The sequence below is a fragment of the Oncorhynchus tshawytscha genome, linkage group LG22 (assembly GCF_018296145.1).
Source record: "Oncorhynchus tshawytscha isolate Ot180627B linkage group LG22, Otsh_v2.0, whole genome shotgun sequence".
Taxonomy (NCBI): domain Eukaryota; kingdom Metazoa; phylum Chordata; class Actinopteri; order Salmoniformes; family Salmonidae; genus Oncorhynchus; species Oncorhynchus tshawytscha.
The window spans coordinates 9,101,385-9,114,239 of record NC_056450.1 but is presented as its reverse complement, the minus strand read 5'-3'; the positions used below and the strand labels follow the sequence as shown (position 1 = coordinate 9,114,239).

Sequence of the window (12,855 nt, the reverse complement as noted above, 5' to 3'; positions counted from 1 at the left end):
GCACGCAACCATTAGTTAAAACATGCAACTTCTAGGGAAGACGACTATAACCTGATCAGTAGCCAGTGATTGCCGAAAACATCGATGCACAAGCTAATTAAAGATGTGGAAAACAGCAGATTTATTGAGGCACCAAAAAGTACGTATTTGAAATCAGAAAGGTGTGATGTTTGGGTCTAGAGAGCATTTTTCTATTATATTAATTGACAGTCATTATAGTTGGCGTTCTACAATTCACCACAAGATGGCAGCAATTTATTTTTGTCATTATAAGAGAGCAACCATAATATTGGAGTCACTATTATCAAGAAGTTGTATACAGAACATATGTTTTAACATCAACCCCAATGTACAGCTGTCTAACAGCTTGAAATTGTTTACAATATTGCTATGCTGCTGTAATCCTGTTATAAGAACCCGTGTGACATGTTTGTCTGAGAAAATAAAATACATATCATTAAAAGAGAGAAACCTGGCTACGACAAAATGTAATCTGCATCTAGAAAGTATCCCTTCTTGGCTTGGATAAAACACATTATGACAATTGATCCTGTGAGCGGACGACCAAGTCCGTGCCACGTCATTGGCATTTGGGTTGACGGGTCGAGCAGGGAAATCATTTATTTCGATGCTCAAGCTTCTGTCCTCTGAGCAGAGTCTCATAGGCTTCTTGGATCTGTATAAACATCTTCTGTGACTCTTCCATCTTGCTGCCAGGGTTGTGGTCTGGGTGCCACACCTTCACCAGCTCTCTGTAGCTATGTGTTATCTCATCCATAGAAGCCTCCTTATTCACTGACAACATCTGAAACACAACACAGACCTGTACAGCATGGGGCAGGCATAGTAGGGCATGCTCATTGAAATACAGAAAATCGAGCCAACCAGCAGCATCAATAGGATTTGACTGCATTATTGCTGTTGTAACCGCACCAAAGGCAGCCACATCGATTGGATATTGCTATGGTAACTACCCCAGGGGCAGCAACATCAATGGTATCGACCCCTCTGCTATAGCTCAATGTTTCAATGTTACACAGTCATACTCACTTGCAGTGCCTCTCTCTCCCTCTGACTGCGCTCTGTGAGCAGGATCTCCAAAACCTTCCTCCAACTCTCCTCCGAGGGGCCCCAGCCCGTGAAAGCACCCAGTATCCTATTAGTTTTAGTTTAGTTCAGTTTAGGTTTGAAAGATACTCATTATACATCGGACCAGAGGAGGCTGGTGGGGGGAGCTATAGGAGGACGGGATCATTGTAATGGCTGGAATGGAATTAATGAAAAGGTATCAAACACATCAAACATATGGAAACCACGTTTGACTCAATTTTATATATCCCATTATAGCCATTACAATGAGCCAGTCCTCCTATAGCTCCTCCCACCAGCATCAGGACTAATCTTCCTGGGTTCATACTCAAACATAAACATAAACAAGAACAAAATCCTATCCCTAAAAATATCAATTCAGCAACTTCTTAAACTTATATTTGATTGTTTGTTTGTTTGTAGTTATGGTTGTACCTGTAGGGTAGCAGCAGGAAATACTCCACCACCGAGCGGAGCCAGGGAAAGAACCAGAACATGTCCAGCAGGGCTGCCACACAGTCAGACAGGTAGTAGAGAGTGGCTGTGGTGTTGTGGAAGATACTGTATCCCAGTGGAGCTGAGAATGCCAGCCAGACGAGGGCCAGACGGTAGAGACGAGGACCTATAGACAACAGGAAGAGACACATATGGATACAAGTAACACGATATTTAGTAACAAGGAGGAGAATTGTTGATTCAGCGTTAGACACCAAGAGAAAATTGTGTTTTTTTTATGACTGAAAACATAGGAAGGACAATATTTTCTACTACTCTATAGATATAGCAACAGTATCTGCATGACTTCTGTAGTAATAGCCTCCAGGGCCAGCAACGTCAATTTTTTAATTAAAAAAATGTAACTAGGCAAGTCAGTTCAGAACAAATTCTTATTTACAATGACGGCCTCGGAACAGTGGGTTAACTGCCTTGTTCAGGGTCAGATTTTTACCTTGTCAGCTCAGGGAGCTCGGTTACTAGTCCAACGCTCTAACCACTAGGCTACCTGCCGCCCCTACTTTATAGATAGTACTTGCTGTAAAAGGCCATCATAGGCAGGTTTGGGTGGACTTTGGCCTATTGTAATAGTGGAACATAGTTGGTTGGAGATTTCAAATCATGGGCCATGGTCTACATACCCAGTTCTTGTTGACTCCCAGAAGATGGATGGGTTTTGAACCTGCGGTGCTGTGACGCTGTGACGCTGGCAGCGATACTGATGGGCAGAGGGGAGATGGTGCTGCCATAGAAGATAGGGGAGGTGATGACACAGGCGATGAGGGTCTTGTGTAGGTCAGTTGTCTGCTCTCCCACACTGGAAACCAGGTGGACCCCGGCGCCCACACACAGCGGCAGTACAATCAGGTAGAAGAAACTCAGTGAGTTCAGGCCGATCAGTGCCACCGTTCCGAAATAGATCCCTACGGAAATCTGACCAGCAAATCTGGCAATGCTCACAGGTGGAGGTCTGGCTATAGGGTGCCTTTTGCTATCTCTTAACCCTCCTACTGTCTCCCGGTTGGCTTCTCCCACATATGCAGGGATACGAAAGAACTCTCTGGCCCAGCCAACTCCAAAGCCCCCAAGGGTTAGCATCCATAGCAGGGCATGGCTGTCTCTGCCTAAGTACAGGTGATGAAGGCCCAACGGTCCACCCATTGCCCATAAGGCATAGGTGACAGTCACACTTTTCGTCATGATGATAGGATGGATAGGATCTCAGTGGATCAACGTTTGGACTATAGAAGAAAAACAGTCATCCTTGAAGACGAGAGTCTGCATTTCATAAGCAAAAAGTAGATTATTTATGAAAGAAGGTTAACTCAGTCACAGGCTGAAAGTAATGAGCAAAAACGATGATATACGAGAACATACACAGCACTCAGGGAAATACATACACGTCTTCATTGAAGGAAATAAATATGACACACATTGTAACTATGTAACAGTTATCATAGCCTAATTATGTAATTAGCACTGAACAAAAATACAAACATAACATGCAACAATTTCAAAGATTTTACTGTCTTACAGTTCATTTAAGGAAATCGGTCAATTGAAATAAATTCATTGGGCCCTAATCTATGGTTTTCACATGACCAGGAATACAGATATGCATCTGTCAGTCAAAGACACCTTCAAAAAATGTAGGGGTGTGGATCAGAAAACCAGTCAGTATCTGGTGTGACCACCATTTGCCTCATGCAGCGCGAGACATCTCCTTCGCATAGAGTTGATCAGACTGTTGATTGGGGCCTGTGGAATGTTGTCCCACTCCTCTTCAATGGTTGTGCGAAGTTGCTCAATATTGGCGGGAACTGGAACACACTGTTGTACACGTCGATCCAGAGCATCCCAAACATGCTCAATGGGTGACATGTCTGGTGAATATGCAGGCCATGGAAGAACTGGGATATTTTCAGTTTCCAGGAATTGTGTACAGATCCTTGCGACATGGGGCCGTGAATTATCATGCTGAAACATGAGGTGATGGCGACGGATGAATGGCACGACAATGGGCCTCAGGATCTCGTCACGGTATCTCTGTGCATTCGAATTTGCATTGATAAAATCCAATTGTGTTCGTTGTCCGTAGTTTATGTCTGCCCATATCATAACCCCACCGCCACCATGGGGCACTCTGTTCACAAAGTTGACATCAGCAAACCGCTCCCCCACACGATGCAGTACACATTACGCTGTCTGCCATCTGCCCGGTTGCCATCTGCCCGGTACAGTTGAAACCGGGATTCATCCGTGAAGAGCACACTTTCCAGAGTGCCAGTGGCCATCGAAGGTGAGAATTTGCCCACTGAAGTCAGTTACGACGCCGAACTACAGTCAGGTCAAGACCCTGGTGCGGACGACGAGCCCACAGATGAGCTTCCCTGAGATGGTTTCTGACAGTTTGTGCAAAAATGATTTGGTTCTGCAAAACCACAGTTTCATCAGCTATCTGGGTGGCTGGTCTCAGACGAAGAAGAAGCCGGATGTGGAGATCCTGGGTTGTCATGGTTACACATGGTCTGCGGTTGTAAGGCTGGTTGGACGTACTGCCAAATTCTCTCAAACGACGTTGGAGGCGGCTTATTTTAGGAAAATTAACACTCAATTCTCTGGCAACAGCTCTGCTGGAAATTCCTGCAGTCAATTGCACACTCCCTCAAAACTGTGGCATTGTGTTGTGTGACAAAACGGCACATTTTAGTTTGGCCATTTATTGTTCCCTGCAAAAGGTGCACATGTGTAATGAGCATGCTGTTTAATCAGATTATTGTTATGCCACACCTGTCAAGTGGATGGATTATCTTGGCAAAGGAGAAATGCTCACTAACAGTGATATAAACAAATTTGTGCACAACATTTTTGAGAAATAAGCTTTTTGTGCATACGGAACATTTCTGGGATCTTTAACTTCAGCTCATGAAACATGGGACCAACACTACATGTTGCGTTTATATTTTTGTTCAGTGTAGCTCTCTGAACATTTGTTAATGTTTAGGAATGGGAAGAACGAAGGGACAGAATAAGAGATAAAATATCAATAATACACACTATTATTATAAACAGTAAAAACAGTACACTTTGGGTGCTACCGATCCATAACATGATAACAAAGCTGGACTGATAAGAACAAGAATATGCCGTTTTCATTGAACAAAATGAATCACTGCAGTATATCAAATTCTCTATGAATTTACCATTGAGTGTACCATTGATTAGACTTACATAAATATGATTTTGAGTTATTTTGTAAAATATACAAACTTACGACACATCAATCTTGGCAGTACAAATTCTTCCGTGGTTTAGAGATTGTTATTGCATCAGTAATGGACTTTGGATGGTGACAATGAAGTTGATAGGCCTTCTGGGCCCTGAATAGGCACAATAAACTTGATTCACACTTCCTGGATAACTGCAATGATAAAACAGGCGTAAATATGGTAATTTGGGACAGAATACTTTCAATGTTTTAATAGTGGTGGAAAGTAAACAAATGTGTGTACATGCATGTTCCTGTCAATATTATGCTTCAGAAATGTATTATTTTATTCTAGTAAAATACTTTGACAAAAATATCAGTGTCATACTGTGTTCAATTTGCATGAAACAATGCTTGGACCAATGAGCTCACAGCGAAGTCTCATCTGCCAATCACAATATACCCTAGGGAAATATTCAACCAATCAATACCAGATTTGTACATTTAATTGGGGAGGTGCGGTCCCCCCTACCGCCACCGCTCCCATGTTGTGTTTGGAATTAACTGTGTTCTAATCTACTGTCATAAATGGAACTGTAAATTCGAATCTTGAACAAAATGTCAGCATGAAAATACATCTAACCACTCTCCTGGACCGCTCTCCCCTTTCTCCACCCCTGCCCACGGCCCGCCCCGCACGCTTAAAACGCACTGAGGACCGTGCTGCTTGCTAGTGGAGTTGAAACAGGGGTACATGACCGTAGTTTTGCCATTAGTTTAGGACAAATGTAGGTAGCTTGCCACAATGTTTTAACCGGCGAGAGATGTTTTGTTGTTTTATCGCCCGGTCACCGAGCTTTTAGCCGCGTTTTATGATATTTTAACCCATGCGTTATGGTTTCGTAGGATGGAAGTAAACGACGTGTCGGTTAGAGAGCAGCTTTTCCACAACAGAGTGCGAGAGACGTTTGTAAGTAACTTTAAACCTCATATAAAAGGATTTTAGCGAGATGTTCATCCGTGCTAACTATATTGTTAAAATTTTTGTAACTATTGTGTGTGTTCAATGAAAACACCACTGCATCCAAGGCATGGTTAACTACTTAAGTACACATACTGAATTATTTTTTTGTGGGGGTGTATCTGGAGTCCGTAGGCTACTTTACTATTTATATTTTTGCTAACTTTTACTTTACTACATTCCTGACGAAAATTATGTACTTTGTACTCCATAGATTTTCCCTGACACCCAGAAGTACTCGTTAAATTTTGAATGCTTAGTAGGACAGGGAAATTGTAATATCCACGCACATTATCAAGATAACATCTCTGGTCATCCCTACTGTCTGATATCTGGCGGACTCACGAAACACAAATACTTCGTTTGTAAATTATGTTGGATTGTTACCCCTGGCTAAACGTAAATCTTTTAAAGCAAGACAATTGTGCCGTCTGATTTGCTTAATATAAAGAATTAGAAATCTATACGTTTACTTTTGATACTGAAGTATATTTAAAGCTAAATGCTTTTAGGCTTTAACTCAAGTAGTATTTTATAATAACTGTGGCCATATGTTATTGCGGGGGACCCTACAGCTGGTACTGTGTGTGTGTGTGCCTCCAGCTGGTCATTATCCAGTAATGTAGTTGAGGCATAGCCCAATATTGGACTAAAGAGCCTAAGGTTACTCCTTAGTCAAAGCACCTTACGTAATTCTCCATCTAAACGTGAATTGTTTATCAATTGCGGTACGGTTCTAGAAACATAAATCCCTCTACTTACATATCATTTAAAGAATTTCACTAATGTCCACTTACTGTACACCAAGTTGGGAGTAAGTCACTATTATTCGCGTCACAAGCAAGTCTCGAGTCAGATTCTAAGAACGAGTCGAGTCGCAAGTTTAAAAAAAAATCTTAAGCCCCCCAAAATAATTTGATGCATGTAACAACTTGCTCAACTACAAAGCTTTGTCTATTTTATTGAGGCTACCAGACTGCCCTTTATAAATATGTTGTAGACAAAATAATATAATAAGGGTTCTGTTGAGAAAATTGGACCTCCCTGAAATGACAATGGATAGCACTTACCATACCATCCCTGAGTGCTTGAAAAAAACAAAACAAATGACCCTCCCCTATAGCCAAAATAATTAAAACAAAGTGGATAGCAGAGAACATGTCTACCGTTTACCCTCGCTTCTTGAACAGACCAGAGCCTTGGATGTGCAGTTCTGGAAGCTGTTCTCTGTCCTGCAAGCATTAGGCTACATGGCAATGCAGGAATTCTGATGGTTGTAGGTTTGCAGACCATCGTGGACAAGAGTAGGGGTGTAAAGATCTCCTTTATAGTAAAAGCATTGCAGAAATCTATCATTGTATTTGCAGGTCTGAGGATAAAAAATGTAATAAACATTTAATGCAATTCTACGTCATTTTACATATAGGCATAATCTTTTTTTAATGCCACACAAATGACTGAAATTGCAGGCCAAGAATGGACAGAGATAGGCCTGTGTGTTCATAGAAGCATATTTCTCCAATGCCAACTCAGTGTCTTGTTTGTAATGAAATTGTCCCTGTTAGCAAATAATTACATCTGAGACATCATTAGGAATCTGAGCATGGTACTTTCAAAAGTTCGGCCTACATTTCCACCCCCGACACAGTATGCTTACCGACTCAGAAACATTTAAGCTTTAACTGCTGGTTACTCTTCCGTGGCGTAACCCAATGGGAGAAGATCGCACGTGTATCACCTAAATGCTGTCTGGGTTTGAACATCTTATATTGTACAGAACAAAGTACATTTTCTGTCTCCTCTGCTATAGATGGTTGTAGCTGTCTCTGAATGTCAAAGAAACGAAACCTTAATATCCCCATATGCATCATAGTCTCGTCTTTCCTGGGTATTATACAGCTTTTTTTTGTAGCACAAAGCATTGTGAAACAGCAAAGTTATCGATCACTTTATATAATAGGATCTGTTTTATTTTCTTAAATCTTTAGGTAACGATGGGTAGGCCTGTGCTTTCTGCCATTTTCTTTGACTCCTCCTGAACTGCCACTGTAGGCCTACATAGCACAGCCATTGGTTAGGCAGCACACTAACAAGTTTTTGATCAGCAAGAGCAAAACAAGCTGAGGCTCGTGATCAAGACAATATATTTGTATTTTTTTAAAAATTGAACCTTTATTTAACTAGGAAAGTCAGTTAAGAATTTGTTTTTATTTACAATGACCGCCTAGGAACAGTGGGTTAACTGTTTTGTTCAGGGGCAGAATGACAGATTTTTACCATGTCAGCTCAGGGTTTTGATCTAGCAACCTTGCGGTTACTGACCCAACGCTCTAACCACTAGGCTACCTGCCGCCCCAAAGACTAAGGAGATTGTGGACAACAGGAAAGGAGGACCGCGCACGCCCCCATTCTCATTGACAGGGCTTTAGTGGAGCAGGTTGAGAGCTTCAAGTTCCTTGGCGTCCACATCACCAACAAATTAACATGGTCCAATCACACCAAGACAGTCGTGAAGAGGGCACAACAAAACCTATTCCCCCTCAGGAGACTGAAAAGATTTGGCATGGGTCCTCAGATCCTCAAAAGGTTCTACAGCTGCACAATCAAGAGCAATCCTGACCTGTTGCATCACTGCCTGGTATGGCAACTGCTGGGCCTCCGACCGCAAGGCACTACAGAGGATAGTGCATACAGCCCAGTACATTACTGGGGCCAAGTTTCCTTCCATCCAGGTCCTCTATACAAGGCGGTGTCAGAGGAAGGCCCTAAAAATGGTCAGACTCTAGTCATACTGTTCTCTCTGCTACCGCACGGCAAGCGGTACCGGAGCGCCAAGTCTAGGTCCAAGAGGCTTCCGAATAGCTTCTACCTGCAAGCCATAAGACTCCTGAACATCTAATGAAATGGCTACCCAGACTACTTGCACCCCCCCCTTATGCTGCTGCTACTCTGGTATCTATTAATAACTCTACCCACATGTATATAAATGATTGACTCTGTACCGGTACCCCCTGTATAAAGCCTCGCTATTGTTATTTTACTGCTGCTCTTTAATTGTTACTTTCTTATTTTTGTAGGTTTTTTTCTTAACTGCATTGTTGGTTAGGGGCTTGTAAGTAAGCATTTCACTACATCTGTTGTATTCGGTGCATGTGACAAATAACATTTGATTTGAATATCGATTGTGGTGAGTAATGAAGCCTAGTTTTATTTATACCATCCCAGCTATCTTAGAAATATAACTTTGCTCTGAGCGTGCACTTCGTAGGCTATGGATTGTTTTATTGTGACTAGATGTCGACCGATTATGATTTCTTTCAATGCCGATACCGCTTTATTGGAGGACCAAAAAATAAATAAGTATTTGTAATAATGACAATTACAACAATACTGAATGAACACTTATTTTAACATAATACATCAATAAAATCAATTTAGCCTCAAATAAATAATGAAACATGTTCAATTTGGTTTAAATAATGCAAAAACAAAGTGTTTGAGAAGAAAGTAAAAGTGCAATATGTGCCATGTAAGAAAGCTAACATTTAAGTTCCTTGCTCAAAACATGAGAACATAGAAAGCTGGTGGTTCCTTTTAACATATTCTTCAATATTCCCAGGTAAGAAGTTTTAGGTTGTAGTTATTATAGGACTATTTCTCTCTCTACCATTTGTATTTCATTAACCTTTGACTATTGGATGTTCTTATAGGCACTCTAGTATTGCCAGTGTAACAGTCTAGCTTCCTTCCCTCTACTCGCTCCTACCTGGGCTCAAACCAGGAACACGATGACAACAGCCACCCTCGAAGCAGCATTACCCATGCAGAGCAAGGGGAACAACCACTCCAAGTCTCAGAGTGAGTGACGTTTGAAACGCTATTAGCGCACACCCCGCTAACGAGCTAGTCATTTCACATCGGTTACACCAGCCTAATCTCGGGAGTTGATAGGTTTGACGTCATAAACAGCTGCTGGCAAACGCACGAACGTGCTGTTTGAATGAATGCTTACGAGCCTACTGGTGCCTACCATTGCTCAGTCAGACTGCTCTATCAAATCATAGACTTAGTTATAACATGATAACACACAGAAATACGAGCCTTGGGTCATTAATATGGTTGAATCCGGGAACTATCATCTCGGAAACGAGACGTATATTCTTTCAGTGAAATACTGAACTGTTCCGTATTTTATCTAATGGGTGGCATCCATAAGTCTAAATATTCCTGTTACATTGCACAACCTTCAATGTTATAATTACGTAAAATTCTGGCAAATTAGGCGGCCCAAACTGTTGCGTATACACTGACTCTGCGTGCAATGAACGCAAGAGAAATGAGACGATTTCACCTGGTTAATATTGCCTGCTAACCTGGATTTCTTTTAGCTAAATATGCAGGTTTAAAAATATATACTTCTGTGTATTGATTTTAAGAAAGGCATTGATGTTTATGGTTAGGTACACATTGGAGCAACGAAACGCACCGCATTGACTATATGCAACGGAGGACACGCTAGATAAACTAGTAATATCATCAACCATGTGTAGTTAACTAGTGATTATGATTGTTTTTTATAAAATAAGTCTAATGCTAGCTAGCAACTTACCTTGGCTTACTGCATACGTGTAACAGGCAGTCTCCTCGGAGTGCAATGTAATCAGGTGGTTAGTGTTGGACTAGTTAACTAAGGTCAGCTCGGGGGATTCAATCTTGCAACAAGGTAAAAATCTGTCGTTCTGCCCTTGAACGAGGCAGTTAACCCACCATTCCTAGGCAGTCAATGAAAATAGGAATGTGTTCTTAACGGACTTGCCTAGTTAAATAAAGGTGTAAAAAAAAACACACACAAAAAACGGCCAAATCGTTGTCCAAAAATACAGATTTCCGATTGTTATGGGAACTTGAAATCGGCCATTCCGATTTAATCGGTCGACCTCTAATTGTGACCACACCAGACCATTAGGCAATAAGCATCAGAAAATGCATCCCTCCCTACTCCGTATCAAAGGCTTGGTCTGACAAACTATGTTTGCTGGAAAATAGCTGCTGGCTAAGGACACTGCTGGGACACGTAGTATTTACTTTATCACTCTTTACTTTAATTGCTGTTTGATCTGGCTTTTGAATTTAGCGCATTTACCGGCGTCATGGTTTTGTCTTCGCCCAATGTTTTTGGTTCAGCTTTTTGCAGCACCGGTCTGGTAAGGTTGAACGCCCCCTCTACTCTTGACAAAAGCTTCTCCCGGGTGGGTATTACTCCTACTCCTGTTGTCTGTTGCACTGCTGTTTGGATCCCACCCAGCGATCTGTTCCCCATCTGCCCTGGTCTGTCTCCCCTGTCTGGTACAGGTACCCCTTCCACACTCGCATCCAAAACGCATGCACATAAATACACACACACCGCAGATTTTGGACTGAACTGCAAGCAATTATTGTAGGATTAGATATACTAAACAAATATAAACGCAACATGAGACAATTTCAAAGATTTTACGGAGTTACAGTTCATTTAAGGAAATCGGTCAATTGAAGTAATTTCATTAGGTCCCATCTATGGATTTCATGTGGATAGGTAGCCTCCCCCCTCCCCAGACCTGTCAGGTGGATGGGATTATCTTGGCAAAGGATAAATGCTCACTAACAGGGATGTAAACACATTTGAGAGAAATACGCATATTTTGTGCATATGGAACATTTTCTGAGATTTTTATTTCACGGGACCAATACTTTACATGCTGGGTTTATATTTTTGTTCCGTGTAGATTTACCACAAACATAAGTATTCAGACCCCTTTTACCACATTTTGTTACGTTACATCCTTATTCTAAATGGATTGAATAAATAAAAAATATTTGGCCAAATGGAAGCCACTGCTCAGTAACAGGCATTTGGCAAACTCCAAGCAGGCTGTCATAAGGCACCTAAATGACTCGGATCATAAGAAACAAGATTCTCTGGTCTAATGAAACCAAGATTTAACTCCTTTAGCCTAAATACCAAGCATCACGTCTGGAGGAAACCTGGCAAACCTGAAGCGTGGTGGTAGCATCATGCTGTGGGGATGTTTTCCCAGTCCCTGCTGCTGAAGACTAGTCAGGATCGAGGGGAAAGATGAATGGAGCAAATTAGAGATCCTTGTTGAAAACCTGCTCGGGACCTTCGACTGGGGCTAAGGTGCACCTTCCAACAGGACGACGACCCTCCGCACACAGCCAAGACAATGCCAGAGTGGCTTTGGGACGAGTCTCTGAATGTCCTTCAGTTGCCCAGCCTGACTTGAACCCGATCGAACATCTCTGGAGAGTCCTGAAAATGGCTGTGCAGCGACGCTCCACATCCAACCTGACAGAGCTTGAGAGGATCTGCAGAGGAGAATGGGAGAAACTCCCCAAAACGGGTGTGCAAAGCTTGTAATGTCATACCCAAGAAGATTTGAGGCTGTAATTGCTGCCAAAGGTGCTTCAACAAAGTACTGAGTAAAGGATCTGAATAATTATGTAAATGTAATGTTTCAGTTGTTGCTTTGTCGTTATGGGGTATTGTGTATAGATTGAGGAGAGGGGACAATTTGCTCAATTTTAGAATAAGCCGTAACCTAACAAAATGTGGAAAAAGTTGAGGGGTCTGAATACTTTCCGAATCCACTATGCATTTTAAACGTGTGAAAGCAAGCAAAGCACTCTCCACTGGCGTTAGTTTGGAGAGCGCAAGTGGAGAGACTCACCTATGGTGTCTTCGCCACAGTTCATTTTAGCAACAAATTCCAAATGCATGCATCCTAAAGACAATTATCAATTTTGACATAAAAAAACAATGACAGCATGTTTGTGGCTTCTTCAGTATACACACGTGTACGGTGACGCAGATAGCTAATAGCTCAGGTAGTCCACTATCTTCTGCCTGTTTTCCGTTAACAAGTGCTGCAACATGGAAATATGGCCGTGTGGGAATATCATTTTAGCCTTTTTTGTTTGTTTCTCACTGTTATGAAAGGTAAGGTTCTTATGCTTCCAAAACCATTCCACAAGGGACACATTA

General features: G+C 41.8%; 2 protein-coding genes across 4 annotated transcripts in view; one reads left to right on the top strand and one right to left on the bottom strand.

The window, feature by feature from the left end:
* Window positions 1–94: 94 nt before the first annotated feature.
* On the bottom strand, window positions 95–5,012 carry dnajc22 (DnaJ (Hsp40) homolog, subfamily C, member 22). 2 transcript variants are annotated; one of them, XM_024383970.2, is made up of 5 exons: window positions 4,859–5,012; window positions 2,226–2,862; window positions 1,525–1,711; window positions 1,051–1,156; window positions 95–805 (listed from the first exon to the last, which is right to left on the bottom strand). In XM_024383970.2, the coding sequence occupies exons 2-5, from the start codon at window positions 2,782–2,784 to the stop codon at window positions 617–619; spliced, it is 1,041 nt and encodes a 346-aa protein (XP_024239738.1). In that variant the 5' UTR covers window positions 2,785–2,862; window positions 4,859–5,012; the 3' UTR covers window positions 95–616. The 2 variants fall into 2 exon arrangements, with proteins under 2 accessions (XP_024239738.1, XP_024239739.1); XM_024383971.1 differs by having other exon boundaries at window positions 2,226–2,825; window positions 4,859–4,938.
* A 317-nt stretch (window positions 5,013–5,329) lies between these two features.
* The window catches only part of LOC112221710 (limb region 1 homolog-like protein), a 33,883-nt gene continuing 26,357 nt past the window's right edge, over window positions 5,330–12,855 (top strand). The window contains exons 1-2 of one of the 2 annotated variants that reach the window (XM_024383963.2): window positions 5,330–5,542; window positions 5,699–5,762. In XM_024383963.2, the coding sequence (XP_024239731.1) occupies window positions 5,700–5,762 (63 nt within the window). In that variant the 5' untranslated portion in view covers window positions 5,330–5,542; window position 5,699. Of the gene's footprint in view, window positions 5,763–12,855 lie in introns of both variants that reach the window. The other variant, XM_024383962.2, reaches the window with a different exon arrangement.

Coding starts and splice junctions, on each gene's coding strand:
- dnajc22 (XM_024383970.2), bottom strand. CDS start 2,784: ATGACGAAAAGTGTGACTGTCACCTATGCCTTATGGGCAATGGGTGGA. Junction 1,712..2,225: donor TGGGAGTCAACAAGAACTGG/GTATGTAGACCA, acceptor TGTTGTCTATAG/GTCCTCGTCTCTACCGTCTG. Junction 806..1,050: donor GGGAGAGAGAGGCACTGCAA/GTGAGTATGACT, acceptor GTTGTGTTTCAG/ATGTTGTCAGTGAATAAGGA.